Genomic DNA, 27,705 nt, shown 5'->3' with positions numbered 1-27,705 from the left:
GCTTCCATGGATAGCTCTATCCTCTTCTATGGCACTTGCAGCAGGAGGAGACTAGAGGTGTTGGTATGCACGTACAGAGAGATGGTTTGAGCGATTGAGGCTCCACATGGATAGACTACCCCCCTTCCAATACCATGGATGCTCCATTTTTTCTCTTATCACACGAGGTCAACCAGGTTATCCGTGAGGATCTACTACAACTACACACATTTTGGACCTGGTTGGGACCGAGTGAACTCCCAGTGAAGCTTAGCTTCTACAGAGATCACTTCTTACATATCACAGCGGAGGGTTTCATTGACCCACCAGGATACAGATTCACCTACCTCACTCGCTGAGGATCTCTCTTGGGCAGTTCCGGGTCTCTTCACACAAACTTCGCATCGAGAGTGGCAGAGCAGAGCGACTATCCAGGAAGAGGCGCATATGCATACTGTGTGACATGCAGGAGGTTGAGACAGAGGAGCATTTCATCTTCAGGTGTCCTGTGTACTATGGAATCCGAGGGCGTTTCCACTGTCTCTTCAGAGATAGTTATGGGATTTTGGCCTGTTTCCTCTCCTACCCTGACCAGCGGTGTTTGGCAAGTTTCATTCATGAGGCACTTAGACACCGTGAGGATACTTCGAGCATGGAGATAGGAGCAGACTTCTTCCTCGGCTGATCCCTCTCAGAGCTCTATCACGGAGTTCTTTCAGCTACATTACATGAACCCCCACGAGACGAGGCCTCGACATGATTGTGACCCAGAGCTTGTGACCTGACAGCTCAGGCAGAGGTTCGACACACAGATCACACTTGGGGACATCCCCTCCTTCGTGCCAGGACCGCACCTCTGAGTGGCCGACAACACTATTGCCGACTTCATGCCTCCACTGCCTCATCCATCCTGATATCTTGTTGCTGCCGATGATGATGATGATATTGATGACGATGCTGAGACTGATATATAGTCGACCATCGACATGACTATGTTGTACTTAGGACTTAGTACTGCCATTCTGCATTTTTGCATTTTGCATTGGCATGGATGCTCGTTTAGTAGCTCCACTACCACAACTTGTTGTATTAGGATTTTCACAGTCTGATAGACCCATCAGTCTTTCGAAGACTTTAATAAACTTTCTTTCTTTCTTCTCTCTCTCTCTCTCTCTCTCTCTCTCTCTCTCTCTCTCTCTCTCGCGCGTTTGTACTCGTCCTCTCGTCCGTCCGTACCTCGCTCTCTCGTCAATCGGCCGTACCTCTCTCCTAGCCCGTTAGCTTGCCGCTTTAGCCTACCATCTCATCTCCTCTCGTCGCCCGTTAGCAGTCCGTCAACCATCTAGCAGCCTGCCACTCGTCAACCCTTTTCTCATCCAGAAATTACCTCAACCAGCAACAAACAAACCAACCCTAAGCCTGAGTTGGGCTAAACCCCCAACCCAACCCAGGGGTTAGGTTTAGCTAGGGTCAATTATGGATCGGCCTACCCTCTCCTCCAAGTACCCCTCAACTCCTTCAACCTCCATCAAGACTTGGTACTCTACAGGTGCAGCCAACAGGCAATGAGAGAGCTACGATTGGAACTGGAAAAAGTAAAGGCTTGTAATGAAGGGGAAAAAGAGGCCAAGTTAGAGGCTCTTTAGGTGGAAAATGTGGAATGACTACATAAGTCTCCATCCACCCGCTACTATGTACTTTTTGAGGTGACATCTAATCCTATCTACTCTCCCTTCCTCCTCCTTGCCTACGCTCACTCACTTTGCCTCTCTCTTCCTATCTCATTCTCTCTCCCCTACCCTTCCTTTCCCTCTTCCCCTCTCTCTCTCAGGTGAACGAGGCAAAAAAGGTGGAATAGGCTATCAGGTGAACGAGGCAAAAAAGGTGGAATATGGTGAAAGTTTAGAAGCATGTCTGCTGGGAAAACAGAAATTTGGCTGGGCACAATTGAAGAATACCATTCTCCCCACAGCTAAGACAGTTTTAGGGTGCAAAAAGAGCTGTAAAGAGCGTAAGAAAGGGCTGCCATGTAATGACTGGTTTGATGCTGAATGCAAGGCAGTTAGGAGTGCACTAAAGGGGATTCCAATGGGAGATGAAAGAAGAGCAGCCGAGAAGCAGTTCCATGCTCTCACACGTAAAAAGAGACGTGTTTATATTGAGAAAAAGGAATGGTCAGAGGCAATTGATTTTGTCAAGAACCCTAGAAGAGCATGGAAAGGAGTTAAACAAAGGCCAAATGACATCATGGGAGATTTTACAGAAATAGAGATGCTTGAGTATGTTCAACAACTCTACATGCATCCCAAGGCTCGGCCCATGGCGAGCATGTCTCTCAGTGGTAATACTCAAGGTATTTTCCATTGGAAGATGTGCAAGATGGCCTAAAGAAAATACACCTCACAGCAGAACTCATTAAGTGGTGCAATGAACACACGCAAAGGCACATAGTAATGGCACTAAACCAAGCATTTGTGTATAGTTTGCCAACTGATTGGCAAGAGAACTGGATCAAGCCAATTTACAAGGGAGGTGACCGCAATCAAGTGTCAAACTACAGAACCATTATGGTATGCTCTACTCTAGCCAAGCTATATAGTACAATAGTAGGGGCAAAGCTGAGTGCTTGGGCAGAGAAAGAAAGGAAGAGGGCAATGGGACAAGCGGGTTTCAGGCCCGAACACTCCACTGTGGATCATCTAGTTACTCTCCGAGTGTTGATGGAGGACAGCCGCCTTAAGGGGAAGGCACTCTTTTGTTGCTTAATTGATTTTAAGAAGGCATTCGATACGGTGCCTAGGGATGTGCTATGGGAGAGAATGGAATGCATAGAAGTGCCTCAGGAAATAAGGTTTGCTGTCTTTAGACTTTATGAGAAAGTAGAATGTCAATTAAAATGTAAGGATGGGATGTCACAATAATTTTATAGCAATATGGGGGTCAAACAAGGATGCCCACTCTCACCCACCTTGTTTGGTTTATGCATTGATAGACTTGAGGAACTGATGCACACAGAAGCAGGTAAAAGAGGGTTGTCCAGCCTCTACCTAGCAGATTTTGAGATTCGCTTGCTTCTTTATGCGGATGATGTGGTTGTTTTCACTAATAGTGAGGGTAAGATGCAACAAATGATGGATATCCTCAACATGTTCTGTTCGGAAAGTGGGCTGGTTGTGAATGTTTCCAAAACTAAACTCATGATAGTCAAGACTATACAGCCAAGTAATCCCCCTTTGATCTCATATATGGGTCAACTTGTTGATACAGTGCACTCGTTCAAATACTTAGGCATCGAAATTCCAGCCAATAACAAATGGAGCAGCTGTGTGCAACGGAGAATTGATGCAGGATGGAGAAAGTATTATCAATTTGAAAATGATTGCAGCAATACCAACACAAGAAGGTGGCAAGTACGAAACATGATTTTTGGGGCATATGTGGTACAAACAGTGCTCTATGGGGTAGAGGTGTGGGGGGGGAGTATACCATCATCAAAATGGAATGATGTAGAAAAAATGCAGAAATCTTTCATTAGAAGACACCTTGGCATCAAGGCTACCACACCCTACTCTCTCCTACTCCTAGAGACAGGATGCATACCCATAGAGTTGCATGCCTTGAAGAGAGTACTCAGATACATCACAAAGGTCAAGCGCATGAATAATGAAAGGCTGCCAAAGAGGGCATGGGTAGAAAGTCAAAAGTCCCAAAAGACGAATAAGGGTAAGATTTTGGCATCTGGGTGGGCACTAGATTTAAAAAAATGGTTCCAAAAATGGGAGGTAGAGAGGTACTTGGACTACTCTCCAGAGGAGGTAGATGAGGATGCCTTTCATCATGACCTGCTGAATGCACTACACAGGAAATGGCAAACAGCTGAAAACAGAGATAAGTTTGAGTACTATCGTACATTTATCAACCCCGAATATTGGGCTACTTATACAGGAAGAGAAATAGCGACGCAGAAGTACATTTGCACACCTATGGCAATACATAAGCGAAGAGCTTTGGCCTCACTTCGCACCCGATCACACCAGCTGCAGATTGAAATAGGAGGATGGAAAGATATGCCAAAAGAGAGCAGAATATGCCAATTATGTGACCAGGGAATGGCAGAAACTGAAGAACACATGGTAATGATATGCCCTTACTATACTCACATCCGGAAAGCATTTAGCTCTCTTCTCGAGGGACATAACAGACTGGCTGATGTGCTACATAATGGGTCACCCCCAGCTTTAGGAACGTTTGTCTATAAGCTTTTCAAGCACAGGAACTCACCTAAGACATAAAGGTAGTTTCTCTTAATACCCTCCCCTCCAAGGGAGGAGTCTTTGTGTACGAGGATTTTGTATTGCTCAGGTCCCATAGGCCGATTTTTGGTCTTCAGAGGACGATAATATATTCTTCTTCTTCTCTCCCACCTTTTGCTCCTCTATCCCCCTTTCTCCAAATCTGTCCCTATCCCCTTCTCTACATTGGTATCAGAGCTCCGACCCTGGCACCATTGTTTTTTCCATTCACCTTCATTCTGGACTCCAAAAGTAGACCAACGTAAGAGTTAGGAGTCGTATCCATAGTGTACGACCAACGTGAGAGTCTGGCGTCCAATGCAAAGTCTGATCGACTATCAAGGTTCACAATTGTGGGGATAAATGACACAGGTGCAAGCAGACAAGCAGGGAGCAGAACAGTCATCGATGCGCTTCCCTTCCTACAGCAAATTGCTCAGCCTATCCTAGACCAGCTGCCTAACGACGAACTCAATAAGTGGTGCTCAATCTCGACTCCAACGTCAACGACAAATGCTTGCTTAGCCTGAATCGTTCGTCGAGTCTCATGCAGCCCAACACATACTACAATGATCAGATCATGTCGTCGCTATTCTCCAACTTGCGTCGCCCGCTCCTCTCCAACCGTCGCTGCTGTTGTCAGCCCTTCGTCCAAGGCTACGTAGCCCGTCGCTGTTGCTTGCGTCGCCGTCGTGCCACCTCTCGCCCATCTACACACCTCGCCACCCGTTCCGCACCAGTCTACGCCCATGTGCCGCCGTCCGTGCCCACCTGCAACCTTAGCCTCTAAGGTGCTTGACTACAGTTAGTTAGTGGGATTCGCTAGTTGGTTAGGTTAGTTTAGGTTTGGTTAGGTCTAGCTAGTTAGTGGGTTAAGTTACCTTGTTTAGGTTTAATTAGTTTGGTCTGGTTAGGTTGGGTCAAACTAACTAGGGTTGAGTACATCATTGGTTGGTCAGGTTAGACTAGCCAACAGTCCTAACTACCTTAGGAGTCTTAGGTTATTGCTGTACTAACTGTCCTAGGTGACTTAGGGACCCCTCTTGGGGAAAAAAAGAAGAAAAAAAAGAAGAGGGTAAGCAGTTCACTTTCAGCCTCTTTTTAGGACCTTTCAGAGCCCGTTTGGAGCCATTTTGGCTCTGTTTTGAAGCTTCTTCGACGACCTTTCTTTTGAGCCTCTCCATCGACATTTTTCGTGTTTTCCACACACTATCTCAAGGGCTCATTACAACAGGGTTTTTGTTATCCATTTCTCCTTGCCTACATTCGAGCTCCTCTCTCCAGGGCCAATCACCATGGCACCGAAGCGTGTTCCTCGTGATATATCGCATGACTCTGATGAGGTTGCTCAAGATAAGTGCCTGCCACAGTGGTTGCATCCACTGGTGGTGCAGAGGTTCCTTACACTCAGCCTCTCTCTCCTGCATCCCAGGAAGTGCAAGCAGCGCAGACGCAGTTTCTGGATGCCCTTTCCTCTATGCTCCAGGGTGCTTTTCACCAGCTCCAAGGTGCTTTCCACCAGATAGGACAGGAGTTCAGCCAGCAGCTTACCACAGCCATGGCTATGTAGGATACGGCTCTTGTCCAGCTGGGACAGCAGATCACATTTGCCATTGCTATGCAGGATAAGGGTAAGCAGCCCGCACCCCAGCAAGGGGACCATTCAGACATTCAGGATGTTTTGTCTGCTCCACGCAGGGGTTTTATGGCAGATGCCCATCGTGCCTATGAGCATCAGTGTTTTGGACCATTCTATGTACCCCAGCTTGGGGATTATTTCGACATAGATGATGCATTTTCTGTGCCACAGAGCACCTTCTTGTAGGATGTGAGGCAATCTTTTGGCTCTTAGCTTTCTGCATCTATGCAAGCTGAGCCGTCTCTTTTGGGCCGACCCGTTGGTGTGCATCCGGCTAGTGCTCCTTTCACCGCACCAGCGAGTATGCCTGGAGTTGGCTTGGGTTTATATGGCAGTCCACACCCCTGGGAGAGAGGTCAATCCTCTTCTCAGCCCTTTGGTATGCCATCATTTCGGAGAGATGCATTTGGTAGAGAGACCCAGCCCGGAGTTCATGCACCTATCGCTCCACTAGCGAGCACATATAGCCAGACGCAGCCAGTGCATTAGATAGTGGCAGCTTCTATGCAGCAGGGGGCTGGTGGTGGGCAGCAAGCCCTTTTGATGACATGTTGGCAGATTCTTTGCGTTCATACACACAATCGGAGAAGTGCATCTCAAGTTTGATGGCCTCAGGTAGGGCCCTGAACCTCAAGCGTGATGATACCCGCACTTCTGGAGGTTACACACACAAGAATTATGCAGCCAAGGATATGAAGGACAAACTCACAGTGCATAAGTTTAAAAGGGACACTCGCACTCCCAATGAGTTGGAGGAGTGGCTCACAAAGCTGGAAGACTATTTCCGCTTCTACCCCAAGTCTGAGGAGGAGCGCATCATTTTTGTAGGTATGCATATGTAGGACTATGCCCAAACATGGTGGCGATACATGAGGGATTCGCCTCATAAACCAACCACTTGGACAGGTTTCAAAGAATTGATGGTCACTACATTTGTATCTCCACTTGTATTGGATTAATACTTGGCTGAATTTTATGCCTTGACACAGACCGGTACGGTCCACGAGTACTTGCAACGTTTTTTGAGGCTTTACCTGTTTGTGCAGGACGTATCTGAAAAAGGAAAGCTGCTGCGTTTCATCCATGGGTTAAGTTCTTCTCTCGCTGCAGATGTGAAGGCACATGACCCTCAAACAATTGAGAGGGCAGCTCAGCTTGCAGAAGTATTTGAGCCTAAATATGCTAGCAAGCACAGAAATGCCATGGGCAGCTCGCATGCTATGGGGTATGACACTGAGTCGAAGCCTAAGTTTGCTGAGTGGACTGGCAAGAAATCTGCAGCAGCACCATTTCCTCGCTTTCCTACTGTCTCGGGTAGTAAGATGCCGTATGCCAGGCCTTACAGGTATCCTGATGCCAAGCCGGGAGGCAAGCCTACTGCTAGAAATGAGCAGGCTGAGATAAAACAGCATATACGAGCAGTAATGGACAGTAAAAAGAAAGCCAACTTATGTTTTAAATGTGGCAAGAAATGGACTCCTGAGCATAGGAATGTGTGCAAGATGCGCAATAGTGGTACTGCCAAGCTCAGCATGATCATTGACCTCTTAGATGACGAGGATTTGTTTGATGCCCCAGGTTCTTTGGATACATCTCAAGATGAGATAGCAAATACACATGATGCAGATGAGGCTCTTGACATTGGAGCCACGAAGGGCACTGACTTTCCTTTTGATCCTGGTGGTGCTACTGCGCATGACACTCATGCTTCGCATTCGTATGAGCTTCTGTCCACTGGTGGCATGAGAGACCGTAGGCCAACACTCTTTTCTGTGGAGCATCACGATGCGATACCTTTTTATGCACATGAAGATGCAGGTGGTAATGCTTCTGTGAATGAGGATGAGATTTATTGGGATGCCCAGCCAATACTTTATACTATTGCCATGCGTGCCCTGATGGGTGCCAAAAGTGTTGATACTATCAGATTAACAGGGATGGTGAATGGCAGGATTGTGCATGTGTTGGTGGACAGCGGTAGCACCCACAGTTTTATTAACTGCAAGACCTTACAGAGGGCTGGATTGATTGCTACTGAGATAGGCCATGTGCTGAGAGTAGAAGTGGCCAATGGACAGCATATGATCAGTAGATCTTGTTGCCAAGATGCAAGGATTAAGTTCTCTGATGACTATGCATTTGCAGGTGATCTCTTGGCACTTGACATGGGCCCAATAGATGTTGCCTTGGGCTGTGATTGGTTGCAATCACTGGGCAAAATCGGCATGGATTTCAATGCCTTAATACTCAGCTTTGTCCACAGGGATGGATCAGTTACATTGCATGGTATTGCAGCTCCTAAATTGCAGGTCATTTCAGCAAGGCAGTTGGCCAGAGAGCTCAAGAGAGGCAGCGCCATATATGCATTAAATGTGTCAGTAACTAAAGAGGGTGGTACTCCCTGTGTTGATGATTGTGATATGCAGCGATTGCTCTCAGAGTTTGCAGATGTGTTTGCTGATTTGCCATCACAGTTGCCTCCGAGAAGAGATGTAGATCATGCCATAGTCCTGGAACTTGGTAGTAAGCCAATCAATAAGGCCCCATACCGACTCTTTAAGGTAGAATGGGAGGAAGTGGCAACTCAAGTGAGGGACTTACTTCAGAAGAGTTTCATTACTCATAGCACTTCTCCTTTCGCATCCCGTGTGCTCCTGGTGAAGAAGAAGGATAGTTCTTACCGTATGTGCATTGACTACAAAGACTTGAATAAGGTCACCATCAAGAATAGGTTTCCAATCCCTAGGATAGATGACCTGTTGGATGAACTCAAGGGTGCTCAGTTTTTCGCTAAGATTCATTTGAGGTCCGGCTATCATCAGATTAGAATGAAAGCTGGGGATGAGCACAAGACAGCCTTTCGCACAGAGAGGGGACTGTATGAGCTCAAGGTGATGCCTTTTGGATTGACCAATGCACCAGCTACCTTCCAGGCACTCATGAACAAGATTTTGCAACCCCTCCTTTTCAAATATGTGCTGGTATTTTTTGATGACATCCTCATTTACAGCAAGTATAAGCATGAGCACATCAGACATGTCAAGCAAGTACTGAAAATCTTGAGGTTGCATCAGCTTTATGCTAAGGCCAGCAAATGCACTTTTATGGCACAAGAGGTTGAGTATCTTGGTCATATTGTCAGCAAGGATGGCATTCGAGTGGATCCTGCAAAGGTGAAATGCATTGTGGATTGGCTGCAGCCACGCAACCCTACTCAGTTGAGGGGATTTCTAGGTCTTGCTTCCTTCTACAGGCGCTTTATTCGCAAGTTTGCCAAGCGGGTAGCCCCTCTGACAGACCTTTTAAAGAAGGATGCTTTTATGTGGTCTACAAATGCACAGCGTAGCTTTGAAGACCTGAAATTCGCCCTCACTCATGTTCTTGTGTTGGTATGCCCTGATTTTTCACGTACTTTCATTGTGGAGGCAGATGCCAGTGGCAAAGGATTAGGGGCTGTGCTAAGACAGGAACACGGGGTAATTGCTTTTGAAAGCAGGAAATTGGATGCCAAGGAACTAGATTATCATGTGTATGATCAGGAAATGTTGGCTATCCTCCATGCTTTCGAAAAATGGCACCACTACCTGTACGGTAGCAAAATCAAGGTTAAGAGAGATCATAGGATATCCATGTATTTCCTTACGCAGCCCAACTTGTCAATGAAGCAAAAGAGGTGGTTGGTTCAGTCTTATGATTTTGACATCGAGTACAGGAAGGGGAAAGAAAACGTGGTTGCAGATGCCTTATCCCATACGTGGGCTTGCAGTTTGTCTACCATTTCTACCATCTACTAGGAGTGGATTCATGGTATTCAGGAAGAATACATGCAGGATTCTACAGGATTCTAAGGCAGCTTCCATATTTGTGGAGTTATAGAGGCCATCGAGCCAGGGGCATGCTGAATCTAAGCTGCATAATGGGCTGTTGTGGTGCAAGGACATAATTTATTTGGTGCCAGATTCAAAGTACCGACTGCTGGTTTTACAGGAAATGCACTCATCTCCTATGGCAGGACATGCGGGTATTACTAAGACATATGAAAAGGTTAAACAGAGCTTTATCTGGGATGGCTTGTGGCGGGATGTAGTTAAATTTGTTAGTGAATGTTTGCCCTGCCAGCAAAATAAAGTGGACAGCCGGTTACCTGTGGGTCTCTTGCAGCCATTACCTATTCCAGAAGGCAAATGGACTCACATTGCTATGGATTTCATTACAGGGTTGCCTTCCACAGAGCGAGGATGGGATAGCATTTTTGTGGTGGTTGATAGAATGACAAAGCAGGCCCATTTTATACCCACTAAGACCTGTTATTCAGCATTACAAGTTGCTTGGTAGTTTATTGAGCATGTTTTTAAGCAGCATGGTTTCCCTCGGGAGATTGTCAGCGACAGAGATGCAAAATTTATGGGTCACTTTTGGCAGGAATTATTTACAGCAGTGGGTACTTCTCTTACACCTAGCACTGCTTACCACCCTGAGACGGATGGACAGTCTGAAAGGGTGAACAAATGGCTGGAGGAATATTTGAGGCATTTCTGTCATGACACGCAGAAGTATTGGGATAAGTGGCTAGCACTTGCTGAATTTTGTTACGATAGTACCAAGCACATCTCTATTGGCATGAGCCCGTTCGAGGCTATGTATGGATGCACAGTGGGTATGCAGTCTTTAGTTGCGGACATGACTGTGAAAAATCAGCAAGCAAGAAATAACTTGGAGAGTACGGATGCCCTTTTGCAATTGGCTAAAAAGAATATACAAAATGCCCAAGCCAAGCAGAAGAAGTATGCGGATGAACACAGGAGGTATTCGTCTTTTGAAGAAGGGGAGTATGTGCACTTACACCTCCATAAGAACCGTTATGCCTCGCTGAAGGGTAACACCAACACAAAGCTTGCTCACAGGTATTACGGTCCCTACAGGATCATCTGCAAAGTTGGCGAGGTGGCGTATGAGTTGGAGCTACCCAGGACCTCCAGGATTCATAATGTTTTCCATATGTCCGCTACATGTCGGACAGCATGAAACTGCTGAATTATATCTATAATTCTAACTCGAAATGCCTCAAACTTTTCACGTGGTAGTGCTTTGGTGAAAATATCTGCAATGTTGTCATGTGTGGACACAAAGATCATACTGATCTCTCCTGCATGCAACTTCTCTCTGACGTAGTGATAGTGAACCTCAATGTGCTTCATGCGAGCATGAAACACTAGATTCTTTGCCACTGCAATGGCACTCTGACTATCAGTGAGAATTGGAGAAGGACACTCCAAAGACAGATGAAGATCAGCAAATAGACGTCGCAGCCAGACACATTCAACTGTTGTGAAAGCTGCCTTGTACTCAGCTTCACATGATGAGGTAGCCACTTTAGATTGTTTCTTGCTCAGCCAGGAAATGCAAGATTTACCCAAAAAGAAACAATTGCCACTAGTGGACTGCCTAGTGTCATAATCACCAGCCCAATCTGAATCACTGTAGGCATGCATTTGCAAGTCACCCCCCCTGGGAAATAACAAGCCAAAAGACTTCGTGCCCTGCAAATAATGGAAGATGCGCTTAACTGCCTGCCAATGCATAGTTTTTGGGCTGTGCATATACCTGCTCACCTGAGATACTGCAAACTGAATATCAGGTCTAGTGTTGCAGAGATATATGAGGCATCCAATAGCCTGACTGTAAGATGTGGCATCAACTGATTCTCTTGCATCATGCATTGTGAGTTTCAGCCCCGGCTCCATGGGAGTGGCTATGGGCTTACAATCATGCATGTTAAATCTGTCCAAGAGTTTCTGCACATACTTGGACTGAGACATAACAGTGCCACGTCTCTCTTGAGAGAACTGGATCCCCAAATAAAAGTGAAGTAGCCCCAAATCTGACATGTCAAAGGTGGTCTGCAAATCAGCTTTGAAATCTGTAATTTTATCTTCATTGGACCCTGTGAGCAGTAAGTCATTGACATAAAGAAGGATGACTAAAATTTCCCCCCCATCCATCTTGATGTAGAGGGTGCTCTCAGTAGGACTATTGTGCAGCCCCTTGCTGGTCAAAAAGGCATGAATCTTGGCATACCATGCACGAGGGGCCTGTTTCAGTCCATACAAAGCTTTGTTTAGCTTGCATACCTGAAGTGCATTTGCTGTAATTTCAAAGCCTGGAGGTTGTTTGACATACATCTCTTCCAGCAAGTCTCCATTTAAGAAGGCTGTTTTTATGTCCAACTGATGAACATTCCACTCAGAATGGGCAGCCATTGCAATAACAGATTGGATGGTGGTCATCCGGGATGTAGGAGCAAATGTCTCCTCATAATCTATGCCCTTTTTCTGAGCATAGCCTTTAGCAACCAGTCTTGCCTTGTATTTGTCAATGGAGCCATTTGGCTTTCGTTTCACCTTGAAAACCCATCGTGTGCAATGGCATGTTTACCTGATGGCAAGTCTACAACATCCCAAGTCTGATTTTTTTTAATGGACTGCAACTCATCGTGCATGGCATTCATCCAATGCACATTGTCCTTTGCTTCTTCGAATGTTGCAGGCTCCTCCTCATCAAGAAGAGTACCTGCATATGGTGATTCCACTGAATTAGCACCTTCCATGTGCCTTGCTGCACTGTGAGTCCTGCCAGGTAATGGAGCATCAATCTTACTCTCCCTGAGAGTCTGTAACAGCCAATTTGGGACTGTTTTTGCTGCATGTATGTTTGCAATTTCTTGCTGCACCACCTGTTCCACTGCCTGTGGAGGTGGCAAGACATCATGTGGCTGAACTGAAGCATCGGGAGGTGGCTGTAAATTCTGATTTGCATCAGAAATATCAGCAGGGGAACCCAAGGCAAGGGGTAGCAACCCCTGAAAAACATCCTGTGAAGAAGAAGGCATATGAAATTCAGCCCGAGTGTGAGCTGAATTTTTCGTAAATATCACATCTCTACTGACAATGATGTTGCGTGTAGCAGGATTGTAGAGACGGTACCCCTTGCTTTTTGCACTGTACCCAACAAATATGCACTTAATTGTCTTATCTGACAACTTGTGCCTAAATTCAACTGGCACATGAGCATATGCAAGGCATCCAAAGGCTCGGAAATGATCCACTGAAGGCTTTCTCCCATTCCAGACCTCATAGGACCTCATAGGGAGTTTTTGTTTTCATAGCCTTAGTGGGAGCCCGATTTCAAATGTAGTTGGCACACATCAGACCTTCAAGCCAGAATTTGTGAGGCATGTGTTTGCTTTTCAGCATACATCTGTCCATCTCCATAAGAGTTCTATTTTTCCTCTCAGCTTTGCCATTTTGCTGAGGGGTCAGCCTCACTATGAGCTAATGCACAATACCCTTGCCTTTAAGAAAAGCATCAAAATCTGCACACAAGTATTCCCAACCTCTATCTATGTGCAATGTCTTTATCTTGAGTCCGGTTTCATTTTCAACCATGGCTGAAAAGTGTTTAAACACCATGAACACTTCTGATTTGCGCTTCAGCCCAAAGACCCAAGTGAAATTGGAGTAATCATCAATAAAGGTAACAAAGTAGAGATGACCACCCAATGATGGAGTCCTCATGGGACCACAGACATCACTGTGTATAAGCTGTAATTTGCGGACAGCTTTAACTGAACCATCCTTTTTGAAGGGGAATCTATGCATCTTGCCTAAAATACACCCTTCACAGGCATGTGGAGGAGGTATCTCAAGAGGTGGCAATGCATCAACCATAGAGTGCTTCTGAAGTGTCATTAAGCTGTTGTAATGCATGAGGCCATATTGGGCATTGCATAATTCTGCATTCTGCATGGCAGCAGTAGGAGTAGAAACTACAAGAGCATGGGCTGTTCTTTTTTCAAAAAGATCAAGCTGAAAAAGCCCACGCAGCAGAGTACCAGATAATCTCAAGGCATAATCACTTTCCCTGTCTCGGACAGCACATTTGTCATCCTCAAAGATGACCTGAAATCCAGCTCTGTTAAGAGTGGACACTGAAAGAAGATTCTTGGTTATACCAAGCACATATAAGACATCTGAAAGTCTGAAAACTGAGCCATCAATGGCAGTAAGCTCAACTTCTCCTGTGCCACGTACTGAATATGACGAGTTATTGGCATAAGTGACTTTCTTACCAACGGGAGGTGGATGCAAGGAAGTAAAAAGACACTTCCTAGAAGTGATATGCTTGGATGCACTGCTGTCAAAATACCAAGTGTTCAGTGTTTCATTGACACTGAAAGCAGATGCATCCGTAGAAGAGTCGTAACTGCAAGTCAAAAATGCATATGTATCATCATTACAAGTGGCTGTACTATCCCGAGCATCTGGAGCAGCCAGCCTAGAATCTGAAATGCAGGATAAAAAGGCATAATCCTGTCCAACAAAGTTGGCTGCAGCATCCCCACTGTCAGATGCATGAGGAGCTGAATCTAAAACAGCCATACCGGAGCTGTTTTTCTTCTCTTTTGCAAGCCTTTTCCTGCATTCTGCAATGTGATGACCTTGCTTTTTGCAGTAATGACAAAAACCCTTCTTCTTGGGCTTACTTGCATCATTTTTAGCCTTTTGTGAAGGCTGTCATGACCCACTGGAAGGCTGATTTACTGATTTCTTTGCATGCCCCTTTGTTTTTGACTTGAACTTTCAGAGCATAGCTTGTTCACCTGCACGTGAAGCCAAGTTTTTCCTTGTCTGATCTTCCTGAAGCAGAAGTCCTATCAACTTTTCATGAGAGGATTTGCACCCCCCCTCAACGATAAGTTCAGCGAGGTATGAAAGTTGAGATAAGACTCAGGAAGAGAATTTAGAGTGGTAGTAATCATCTCTGAATCAGGAATAATCTCATCTATGTTCAATAATTGCTCTCTGAGATCCTGTAGCTTTGTGAGGTGGACTGACATGGAGTCACCCTCTTCCATATGTGTATTACTTAACTCTCTTTTCAAGAAAGATACCCTTGCATCATTCCGGGCTGCATACGTGCTTTCTAAGATATCCCACGCTGACTTCGAGGTCTTACACGACCGGATATGCGGAATGATAAATCTTTTCACTGAAAGAGAGATGCATGACAAAGCTAAGGCATCGCGTGAATCCCATCTCTTGTGCTCTGGAGTAGTGGCTATACCTGCACCAACAACTTGTTCTGCAGCTGCACCCTGTGCACGACCTCTTCCACCTCCTTGCTGAGGAGGGGTATTAGGTGCCATACCTACTGGTCGAATCTCACCCCCATTCACATAATCCAATAAATTGTGATAAATCAGAATATTGTGTACCATAAAACTCCAGAGGGAGTAGTTGGTACCATCCAACTTGTCTTCCTATGAAAGACCACCGAAAAATGCAACTCAGATTTCTGCACTTGCACTGTCAGAAATCTGTCCAAGCATAAAAAACTCTCCAGAATGTGCCAAAAGTGCTGCAAAACACTTCAAGAAAGGCAGCGTGAACTGAAATCTTTAAAATTTCTCTCCCAACACAAAAGCCCCAAAATAGACCCGAAATTGCAACCAAAAAGGGGGAAATTGATCAAAAGCCCCAAATGTTGCAAGAATTGCGCTCTGTTTGCAAAAGCCCCAAATTTCACTGCGAAATTGCAGTGTAATTACAAAATCCCCAAATTTCTTCAAGAAATTGTACTGCAGAATTGAAAGCCCGAAATTTCGAGCTTGAATTTGCAGCCAGAAAGGGGCAAAAGCACAGAAAGCCCCAAATTTTGCAATTTCAGCAGAAAGCCCCAAATTTCAGACCAAATCTGCAATGTTTGCTTCACAAGCAACTGTGAACCTGAAAATACCCCAATAACTGCGAAGGACTACAAATGTCTGTTGGTACAATGAATACAGACGACCAAGTACAGATTGTATGGATAAGCAGGTCGTACGGTCGCAGGTACGGACGGGATTGCAGGATGTACGGCGACGGCAGGCTGTACGGAATGAGGACTTGTACGGTAACATGTATGGAAGCAGGTACAACGATGTACGAAAGCAGGTACGGACAATGTACGGAAGCAGGTGCGGCTGCAGCAGGTATACATTGGTACGGCGATGATTATCTACGACAGCGTGATTGCAGGTACGAGCTGTACGGCGCTACAGATCACGGAATGTGCAGGTACTACACGTACGGCACGTACGGAGTGATGCAGGGTATGGCAGGTACGAACAGCGATGATGCAGCTGGAACGGTACGTGCAAGGTACGGTAGGTACGAACGAACTGTCAGCGGAAGGTACGTGCAGGTACAAATTCCGTAGAGTTGTACGGACTGTCTTTGGATTGCTTCGAGTTGTACGGACGGGATGTAGCAGCAGGAGCGTGGGCTGGAAGCAGGAGCTCAACGAGGCTCTGATACCAAATGAAAGTCTTGGAGAGAGAGAGCAAGAGAGTGAGCTTGAGAGCTGAAAGCTTGATAGCTTGGTTGCAATAGAAGAGTGTGAGAGTACAACTAAAAGAGTGAGGGATAAGGTTTTGTCCTAGTGACAAAACCTTAGTAGTCACTAACCATAGTTAGTGAACTAACTGCGGTTAGGGGGAAAAATCTCTTAAAGAGGAAAAAGTGCCCCTAACTAGCTCATTAAAATTACATTGCTCACAACTGAATTATATCTATAATTCTAACAAATTCTATGGGAAGGGATGGCTGTAATGAAGGGGAAAAAGAGGCCAAGTTAGAGGCCCTTTAGGTGGAAAATGTGGAGGGACTATATAAGTCTCCATCCACCCACTACTATGTACTTTTTGATGTGACATCTAATCCTATCTACTCTCCCTTCCTCCTTCCTGCCTACGCTCACTCACTCTCCCTCTCTTTCCCCTACTCCCTCTCAATCTCTCCCTGTCTTCCTACCTCATTCTCTCTCTCCTACCCTTCCTCTCCCTCTTCTCCTCTCTCTCTCCCCCTTATGTTCCTCTATCCCCCTTTCTCCAAATCTGTCCCTACCCCCTTCTCTACAAGGCTCGACTTCACGTTCAGGAAGGGCGTGGTAAGCAGGTAGTAATTGATGAGGCTGTAAAATCTTAGAAGGATTTCCCCCCTACCTCGCAGCTAGTCTCTATAGTCAAAGATCTTGTTCACATTGAAGTACAAACTGCTAAGAAGGCATTGATTGTGAAAGTGGACACCAAAGCAAGTAAGTCTGATATTCAAGCAAAGATTAAAGACGAACCTTCTATTATGCACTATAAATTATAGGTCATGCAATCCTTAACACTAAAGTCAAAAGATATGCGGATCAAGCTTCTTCGACAATCTTCAAAGTATGGATAGCAGAGGAGCTTACACAAGCTCACTCAAGAATAAGGCAATTGAATTAGCTAAAGTCAGCGCTGCCAAAAAGGATGGAAAATGGACAGTTTACCGTGAAGGCGTAGCCCTAATCAAAGAGTTTAAATCAAAACCAAAAAATTTAAATTAATAACTTTGTTTTTATTTGCAAAAAGTTTTACCTCGAATGTTTTTTGAGAGAAGTGAACTCCTCTGTCAAAACTCACGCCCCTGTCTTAGTTTCTCAAAAGGATTTGATCTCAGAACATTAGAGTTTTTGCAAGTCTCTGGGTTTGTTTGCAATCCAAGTATACCTTTTCTTTGTGCTGCTTAGAAGTTTCACAAAACTCCCAAAAAGCCAAGATTTATTGCAGCTACTTGTGAGACTACTTTGACGGATGTCTCTAAATGGCTAAGCTACTGTTTCAAAGCCATGTTACCTAGTGTCCATGAACTTTGGAGGGACTTATTAAAAGAGGCAGATGTCCCCTCGCACTCAAGCTGGATTTTAAATGACTCTGTAGGAGTGATTCCTGTTGTAAAATTTTTTAATTCCTCGAAGTATTCAGGAAAAAGAGTCTCCTATTGTCCTTTAAACCTATGATTTTACCATGCTTTACAGAAAGATCGAGCTGGAAGACTTGAAGTTTAGAATAAAAAGATTTAACAAAGATAGATGCAAAGTGCTAAAAGTTGAGGAAACAGCCTTATGCTTTGACTTTTTGTGGCTAAAAAATGATGATCATGACATAGGTTCTAAAAAGAAAAGATACAGATCATGACATAGGTTCTAAAAAGAAAAGATACACAACGGTAGTAAGTGTGAAAGATGTTTGCTCTTGGATAGATTTTCTTTTAGATAATCTTTACATCACAATAGGTGATTCTTTGTTTCGACAAATTATAGGAATCCCCATGGACACTAATTGTGCCGTCTTTTTAGCAAACTTTTATCTTTTCACTTATGAATTTGAGTTTATGCAACGTCTTATTTCTATCAATACGTGCCCTATCATTTTACATAAAGTTAGGCGTTTTATAGATGATTTATTTGTACCAGATGTTCCTAACTTTCAAGACTTTATGTACAAAGACACTAGTGCTTTTGGAGAAGGAATCTATCCTCGTGACTCTTGTGAACTGAACTGCACTTCAAGAGGGGATTCTTGTGTTTTCTAAGATCTTAGACTTTCTCAATCTACCATAGGATTAGAGGTTGATATATACGATAAACGTGAACAACCAAAGTATAGTAGTTTACACATTATAAAAATGCCTCACATTGACTCAAACATTTCTGATTTAGCAAAATATGGAGTCATTTCTTTCCAATTCCATAGATTTTCCCGCCTTTGTACAAGTAAGGAGTCTTTGTACAAGTAATTTGATCACTTTACTATTACACAAGAGGTATAATCCAAGGAAAATAAAGAAAAAAGTTAGATATGAAGTCTTTTATCTATGGTGTATCGGCCTTAGGTATGTTTAGAATGATTGAACATAAGCTGAAAACAAAAAGCGGGAAGTTGAATAGCCTGTTTTTCGTTTAATTTCAAAAGAGAGTTTGTTTGAGTATGCTTGTGCTTTCTAATTTAGAAATGTATTTTTGCCTCTTTGTAGGAAACGATACATAAGTGTAAAGGGCCATTTAGCTTTTTATGTTTTAAATAAGAGTGAGAGTGAGAGAGAGAGCGATATTCCAGTTTTTTGGAAGATTTTGTTTCTTGACTTGCTTGTTTATTTTTGCTTAGTCACCTGCTTCCTTTTTTCTTTATTTCTTGTTTTCTTTCTCTTTTGTTTATTAGACGTTTTTAGTAAGCACTAGGTTTACCCAAGAGACTCTGCAAGTCTTTAGAAACCCAGTATAGCTACTTATGCTTGGGCACTGATGACGACATAAGTGGTGCTTTGCTTGCTAAGTATGTCTTCCTTGTGTTTTTCATAAAAGTTTTTGTTTACGTCTTTTTTCTTCTCTTTCATTTTCTCTTTTATTTTCTGTGTAGATTTTTAATCTTTAGAACAACAAAAATGCTAAATTTGTATGATTGGACTTGTTCTAGTCTTACAAAGGTATATAAATCAAAACCAAAAGACTATCAGTCTTAAACTCATGTATGTCTGTTTACTCTTTTAGACCATTATGTAGGTACTCTAAATAATATGGGTTGCTTTTGCACTCCTTGGGAGCTGCCATGTGCTCTCCCTAAAGCAGATGTACTAGAGGGTTTCTTCTGTCCCATAGACCTTTTGGTCTTCAGTGGACGTTAATAGACTTTCTTTCTTTCTTTCTTTCTTTCTACCCCTTTCCCTCCTCTGTCTCTCTCTCTCTCTCCTCTTCCTCTCGCCTCTCCTCTTCCCCCACTTCACCAATTCAGCCCTGGCCTCCTTCATTGCACGGACAACGGGATGGAAAGCCTAGAACGCCAAAAGGACCGAGGGAGATATCAACCTCTTCTCTTATGTACCCCGCTTGTATTCCAGTATGTATGGGGTTGCCATCCCTAGAGGAGCCCTAGGTGAGATCTTTTCCAAGCTGCATGGTTTCCCTCTCGAGGATTTCAGTGTATGCCTCCTTTGGAGCTCTCATGCGGATTAATATCGTATGAGGATCCTGTTTGTATAACCTTGCTGCATTCTTTCCTGAAGGGCCTGAAGGGGGAAGAAGAGCAAGAGGAAGAGAGTGTGAGAGAGAGAAGACTCAAGTGTGCGGGTGTGAAGTGACGAGCCACACCACAAACTCATTAGTTTTATTAGGATTAGGTTTTACCCTATGACTGTCTTAAGACAGTCATAGATGTCTTATCTTTAATAAAGGGGTGGCAAAGTGCCTTTACCCCAACAACCTCCCACCTAAAGGCCAATGTGCCTAAAGGGGAGAAAAGAATAAAAAATTACAGCAATATACAGTTACTGTATACAAGACCATAAAATAAGAATGGTCTTATCCTAATCCCATGATGTGGCGGCAATGTGCAAACCGCTCTGTAGGCAAGCTCTTAGTGAGCAAATCTGCAAGATTATCATCAGTGTGCACCTTCACAAGCTCAAGTCGCTTGTCTTCCAGTACCTCCCTGATGAAATGATATTTCACATCTATGTGCTTGGTCTTCTGATGAAAGACCGGATTCTTTGCCAACATGATAGCACTCTGACTATCACAATGCAAAACTGGCATATCTCCTGTAATGCCCAAGTCTCCCACCAGCCGAGTAAGCCATATTGCTTCCTTGCAAGCCTCACTGGCTGCAACATATTCAGCTTCAGTAGTTGACAGTGCAATGCATTTCTGCAACCGAGACACCCATGATATAGCACCTCCTGCAAATGTGAAAATATAACCGGTAGTAGACTTCCGGTTATCTGCATTCCCTGCATAGTCTGAATCTGTAAAACCATGCACCAATGCATACTGCCTACCATAGCATATGCACAAGTCTTTGGTACCCTTGAGATACCTCAAGACACCTTTCACTGCTTCCCAGTGCCGCTTGCCTGGATTTGCCATATACCTGCTGATGACTCCCACCGCAAAAGCAATATCCGGACGAGTGGCAACCATGGCATACATCAAAGATCCAACTGCAGATGCATACAGAACCTTGGCCATCTCAGCCTTATCATCATCTGATCTGGGGCTGTCCTTACTGCTGAGTTTTAAATGTGGAGGCAACGGGGTACTAATAGACTTCCCCCCCTCCATTTTAAAGCGCTGCAGTACTTTGTCAATGTACTCTTTCTGTGATAGAAACAAAAGTCCCTTGGACCTGTCACGAGTAATCCGCATGCCAAGAATATGATTTGCATCACCCAAGTCTTTCATGTCAAAAGACTTATGCAATTGTTTCTTCAAAGCACTAATCTCATGCTGAGATTTACTGGCAATAAGCATGTCATCCACATATAGAATGAGTAGCATCAAACTGCCATCCTTTGCCCGTTTGGTGTACAAGCAATGATCGGTCTCACACCTATGATACCCTTGGGACTGCATGAAGGCATCAAACTTCTTGTACCATTCTCTTGGCGCTTGCTTGAGTCCATACAAGCTCCTCTTGAGCTTACACACAAGCTGCTCTTTCCCTTTAACAGCATATCCCTCTGGCTGACTCATATAGATCTCATCATGGAGATCTCCGTGAAGAAAGGCTGTCTTCACATCCATCTGACATAAATCCATGTCGTCATGAGCAACAAGAGCTAACACTGCTCTCAAAGTAGTCATCTTGACTACAGGGGAAAAGATCTCATCAAAGTCAATGCCCTTCTCCTGCTTAAATCCCTTGGCAACCAATCTGGCCTTATACCTCGGTAAAGCATTTGAATCCACTTTGACTTTGTAAACCCACTTGCATGGCAAAACCTTTCTGCCTGCAGGTAGCTGCACCAAGTCCCATGTATCATTTTGAAGTAGGGAGTCCATTTCTGACTGCATGGCTTTCTCCCACTTCTTTTTCTCTGTTCTTCCCATAGCTTCCTTGAAGCTGGAAGGCTCACCACAATCTGTCAGCATGATAAAATCAGCCACATTATTGGCTCCTGGAACAAACCTGGCAGGAGGTCGTTGTACACGGGTGCTCCTCCTAACAAAATGTTCCGGATTAGGCTGCTGTCCAGCCTGTTCGTCATGCATGACGGGTGGCTGTACCACCATATCTGGCTGTTCTACAGCCCCATCTGCTGGCATATCCAGTGGTGCATCATTGGCAAAATTATCTGGCTGATTTTCAGCCTGTATACCCTCTTGAACAGGGTTATCTGCAGCAGTCTGCTGCTGCATATAAATGGGCATTCTTTGCTGTCCAACATCATCATAAATAACCCTCCTGTATTCTACAGGTTGCACGGGTTCCTTGTGTACACTATCCTCTTTAAAGATTACATCATTGCTGCGTATAATCTTCCGTTTAACGGGATCCCATAACCTGTACCCCATTTCACCTTCGTCACCATAACCCATAAAGATGCATCTGATAGACTTTGGCTCCAGTTCGGTGCGCAGTTCTTTGCGTACATGAGCAAAGCACTCGCAGCCAAACACACGTAAGTGCTTGTATGAAGGTGGCTTGCCAGACCACACCTCCTCTGGCACTTTCAACTCCAAAGCCTTGTTTGGCGACCTGTTAATAATGTGAACTGCTGTTTGCACGGCTTCTGCCCAAAAGCCATGGGGTAATGCAGCATAAGACAACATACATCGAACCTTCTCTTGAATAGTTCGATTCATCCGCTCACTTGCACCATTTTGAGATGCATTATGAGGGGCTGTGAGTTCCTGTTTGATGCCCTTAGCTTCGCAAAATTGCACAAAAGCATGTGACACATACTGACCCCCATTATCGGATCTGAGGCATTTCAGCCTGCGACCTGTCCGATTCTCAACCTGAGCGACAAACTTCTTGAAAGCATCTAAGGCATCGCCCTTATGCTTCAAGAAATAGACCCACACTTTGCGTGTGGCATCATCAATGAAAGTAATAAAATATTTTGCACCCCCTAGTGATAACTGTGGCATCTCACACAAATCAGTGTGCACTAGATCAAGTGGTGCTCTATTCTGGGGAGTTCTCCTCTTATGAGGAGTCACAGAATGCTTGACAAATATACAATGATCACAAGTAGGCAAATCTGAAAAAGAAAGGGACGGCAGACAACCCAAACGTGACAGTTCTTGCATTCCTTTAACAGACATATGTCCCAACCGGCTATGCCACAATGAAACCTTTGGCAGCTCGGTTATGGCAACAACATGATTACCCACACTGGAAACATAAAGAGGGTACAAGGTATCACTCTTAAAACCCTCAGCCACTACAGCCTGGCCATCAGTAATCACCCATTTGGAATCCCCAAATGTGGTGTGGTAACCACTGTCATCCAACAAGCCAGTGCTAATCAGATTTTTCTTGATTTGCGGCACATGGCGGACACCATCGAGCATGAATATGCGTCCATCAGGAAATACTATCTGTATACTGCCAATCCCTGCAATCTGACATGCATAGTTGTTCCCAAGATGAACAACTCCATAAGTACCTGTGTAGGAAGTAAACCACTCCCTATGAGGAGTAACATGAAAAGAAGCACCTGAGTCCAAGAGCCAGGTGTGCATGTCATGGCCATCAATAACCAAAGCATGTGCTATTACAGCAGAAGAGCATAAAACATCATGTATGTCACTGTCACTGTCCTCTGCTGCAACATTCACTGCATCCAAGTCATCTGCCTTGGCCTTGCCTTTGCCTTTGCTTCCATTGCCTGCACCTTTGTTTCAGCCTTCTTGGCTTTCTGATCCCGTATGAACTTGAAGCACTTAGACTTCACATGTCCCTTCTTGCCACAATAAAAGCATTCAATATCCTTTTTGCCACGGGACTGACTGCAGGATTTGGACTTACTAGCAGATCTCCCTTCTGCTGAGTCCTGCCTCTATCCTGTACCTGCAAGGCATTTGAAGACTTGCTGCTCGCATTATTTTTCCTGCTCATCTCCTCCATAAGGAGAGAGCTCTCTACATCAGCATACATAAGAGTGACATTCGAATTTGACAGGGTGGTCTTGAAAGTGTCCCAACTCTCAGGGAGGGTACACAGCAAGAAAGTAGCCTTGAACTCCTCATCAAGGTTCAATCCCTGTGCAATCAGCTGTGTAAAGATGGCATTGAACTCACTCAAGTGTGAGGTCATAGCTGTACCTTCCTTCATGCGAAGATCAACCAGCTTCTTCAACCAATAAACCTTACTGGCTGAGCTCTTTTGGGCATACAATTCTTCTAGCCTTTGCCATAGGCCATAAGAGGTCTTTTCAGCCTGAACATTGAACACAAGAGTGTCTGAAATAGTGAGCATGATAGCTGCCCTTGCGGACAAATCAAGCTCTTCCCAGTCATCAACTGCCATGTCAGATGGCTTGACACCCTTCACCCTTATGGGCTTAGAAATCTTCTTTAACAGAAGTACATTCAAGCATTTTTCTGCCCATAATGCATAATTGTGTGCTCCTTCCAGTTTCTTTATGTTCAGAATTGAAGATTCACTTCCCCCTGATGCCATATCAGATAAGGAAAGTATCTGACTCCCTGGAAGTAAAAAAGACTGAATAAAAATTCTGATTTCTCAGAAAAAACCTGCTCTATCAAGAGCCAGGAGCACTCACAATAGTGCTGTTTTTTACTGTCAGGAAAATCTGCAGCAAAACAGTAAATGTCCCTGCAAATACTGTACCTTCTGACACATTGTACCGTGCTCAAATAGGCATAAACAGTAATTTCAGAATGCTGCAGCTGCTCCACAAGTGCTTTAACAGTGCATCATTGGCTGACAAAACACAAAACACTGCTGTAAACACTGCTGTACTGATCACTTCTCCCACCTCAGATGAGGTATTGCACTGAGTTAATATGCATAAACCACTTGGCAAACACCCAAAAAAAATGACACTTCAGCCTGTCACAAAACCTGCAACAGAAAATGGGATAAATCCCAATCAATCAGCCTTCTACCAAGGGGATAAAATGCATCTGAAGATCTCTGTAGGTAACCCAAGTGCTATCAAACAAAATCTGGGCAAAAGCCCCTTGATCTGACACCTGAACCAAGTGAAGAACACCTCAACACTGAGGTAGCATGCAATATGAAAATCTCTCTGACAAAATCATCCAACAGTGTAATGCATATACTGCCCTGTGTAGAAATGACATACACAGATCCCAACGTACAAACACTCAATGAGGAACCTTTTGAGCACTGTCAACGATGGACAGTTAGGGACCGAGTAAACTCGATGCGCCCTGGCCAAGCGCGGCTCAACTGAGGTTCTCTGAGTGTTGCACAAGAAATGTGACCTGCAAGAAAATGTCACCTCGACACTGCGGAAATCGAGGCAAATGTGTGCTCTCTGGCACCACACTACCTCAAGGCATACAAAGCATCAACTGCCAGGCAAAAGCCCTATGATCTGCTCACCCGGAAACTGAGATTCAAGCCCAGTAAAAGCATAAAAGTCCTCTGCAAAATCAAGGCATTTCCTTCACGAAAACAGATAACTGTGCAATCAACCACACACTATGGTTCTCTTCACCTCAAGCACGAGATAGATGAAGGTACTTGCTGTACTTTCAAGAAAACACAGTTTTTGAGAACTGAAGGATGATCCTGAGTGAAGAGCAGAGAGCTCTTTCTCCTTCTTTTTCTTCCCCAAAAAAAAATTCTGCCTGCTGTACTTCCTGTACCTGCGCACGTGTGCAGAATCCCAGAAGAGAAAAAAAATTTTCGACGGTCTCCCTGATGCAGCTCCCTGTACCTGCGCCGTGTAAATCCGTACGGATGTACGGCTCCTGTACGGCGTCCGTACGGCAGGTACAGATGTCCGTACCTGAGCGCGCGCTGCGCGCTCTGACTCCGCGCGGCCTGGTGCTGTGCACCTGCTGCCCCTGCGCAGGCTAGCAGCTAGCAGCTGCTGCTGTAGCGCTAGCTGCGTGAGCAGCTGCGCTGCTCGTGCCCTGCTCTACGCCCGCGCCCGCGCCTTGCTCTATGCCCGCGCCCGCGCCCGTTGCTGCCTGCAGACCTGCGACGCCCGTCCGTACGGATGTACGGACGACGTACGTCCGTACGGCGCTGTCACCTGCTGACCCGTTGGCCCGTGAAGAGGCTAGGTAGAGGTCGAGGGGGGTGGGTAGGCAAGGGTAGAGGGAGAAGTGGCTCTAATACCAGTTGAAGGGCCTGAAGGGGGAAGAAGAGCAAGAGGAAGAGAGTGTGAGAGAGAAGACTCAAGTGTGCGGGTGTGAAGTGACGAGCCACACCACAAACTCATTAGTTTTATTAGGATTAGGTTTTACCCTATGACTGTCTTAAGACAGTCATAGATGTCTTATCTTTAATAAAGGGGTGGCAATGTGCCTTTACCCCAACATTTCCTACTAGAGTTTCCCTTTGTACAGTTGCATTACTGGGGCATCTGTATAGGGAATTTCACACATCGACCATATTTGGCTTGATTTCTGGCTTTGAGTTCTGTCCGACTGTGCTTGGCATACTGGATTTGCCAACGAAACTGGCCTGAGATCATACGCTCCCATGCCGTCACTCCTGGAAAATGGCTACTTGTTGTCTCTAGTTGGCGACGGTTGCGACTTCTTAGTGTCTTCTTACCCTTATTCCTGCTGCTGCTCTAATCATACTGGCCTTATGTGACTGTTTCTTGGGATCCCTGGCATTTTTGCTGTGGGAGCACTTCTTGGATATTGGATTGATGTAAAGAAAGTATGCGGAGTCACTGAATGGCTGTATTTCTATTCTGAGTACTAAAATGAGCTGAATGTTGATCAAATGTTATTATTTTCTTTCAGGTTTTGATCGACTTCCAAGAAAACCCCAAAGCAGCCCAGGAACATACAAAAAATCCAATGGTGATGAGCAAGCTGCAGAAGCTTATGGCAGCTGGGATTATCCAAGTCCGGTGACCTTCAATATGTGTACTGAGATGCAAACACCATTGCATACGGCTGGAAGGAGCATGCACAGATGCGTGTCTCTTGTTCCTTAGTTATGCCTGCCAGCTAAGATGTCTTAACATGGTGTCTGCAATTGCATTGGTTGAGAGGGCTTTGACTCTGTTATTTTTCTCCTCTGGAGTGGCATTAGTTGGTTTTGAACCTAACATCACACTTCAATTGCAGTCTGGCTCTGCTCGAGTAAATTTATGCACTTCAAACTTTCCCTTTTTCTTTTCTAAAGAAGTTTTGACATTTTGCTAACGTTGAATAGTATGGTCTTGTCTTTAATAGTCTCCACTTGAATACATACCGGTCTTGCTTGAGTGTCTGCACCTATAACTAATGTTAAAACATGCTGTTAGCCATGGCAGCAAAAATGAGTATATAAACATTATGCAGTACTTCGATTGCTGCTACTTTTGGCATCAGGCGCTTTCCTTGTATGCTAATTAAATGAAGACTCCCTACTATCAGATTTTATAATTCTTACCGCACCAAATGGCTTCTGGGATTGAGAGACTGCAGGACCACACTGTCATCGTTTACTTGATCTGGGCATGAAGCTCTTCATAACCTAACCCTGAACTGACCAATTGCTCTGTTTTCTTGAAGTTTGATGAAGGCATACGTGGCTCTTTCCCATTGATATGATAGCACAAGGGTTTAAATTGAAGGATCTTGCAGGTTTGGGAGCCATGTTACACAAGTCTTGCATGTATTTCATATATTGGGAAAAGCTGATGTGTGATGTTCATTTAAAAGTGGGAGTAGTATTCAAAGTACGATTCTTGATTCTGGCAAAATACGACTGTGTAACATCTCAGCAGCATTTCCATAAACGATTGTGCAGGCCAATATGATGCATGTGCTCATGGTACATATGTCACGTCATCATTGGGCATGCATTAACCATGTATGTGGATAATGATTAATGATCTGTCTAGGTGGGTGGATGTGAGGAATTGTAGTCATTTTGTAGTCAATATACACTACTGAATTGCCATGGATCAATTAAGTCAAACAGAAATGGAAGGAAAT

At 44.6% G+C, this 27,705-nt stretch overlaps 1 protein-coding gene across 1 annotated transcript in view; it reads left to right on the top strand.

Annotated features, from left to right (window-relative positions):
* Positions 1-26,972, top strand: part of LOC147881515 (hsp70-Hsp90 organizing protein-like) — an 80,220-nt gene extending 53,248 nt beyond the window's left edge. Inside the window, exon 9 of the mRNA XM_087402257.1 lies at positions 26,521-26,972. Within this exon, the coding sequence (XP_087258383.1) occupies positions 26,521-26,634 (114 nt within the window). The 3' untranslated portion in view covers positions 26,635-26,972. The remainder of the gene's footprint in view (positions 1-26,520) is intronic.
* The last annotated feature ends 733 nt before the right edge of the window (positions 26,973-27,705 follow it).

This window comes from Dipteris shenzhenensis, chromosome 31 (genome assembly GCF_047967505.1).
Source record: "Dipteris shenzhenensis isolate YYH24624 ecotype China chromosome 31, Dip_SZ_1.0, whole genome shotgun sequence".
Taxonomy (NCBI): Eukaryota; Viridiplantae; Streptophyta; class Polypodiopsida; order Gleicheniales; family Dipteridaceae; genus Dipteris; species Dipteris shenzhenensis.
Note: the sequence above shows the minus strand (reverse complement) of the source record. Positions and strands in the feature narration are given on the sequence as shown.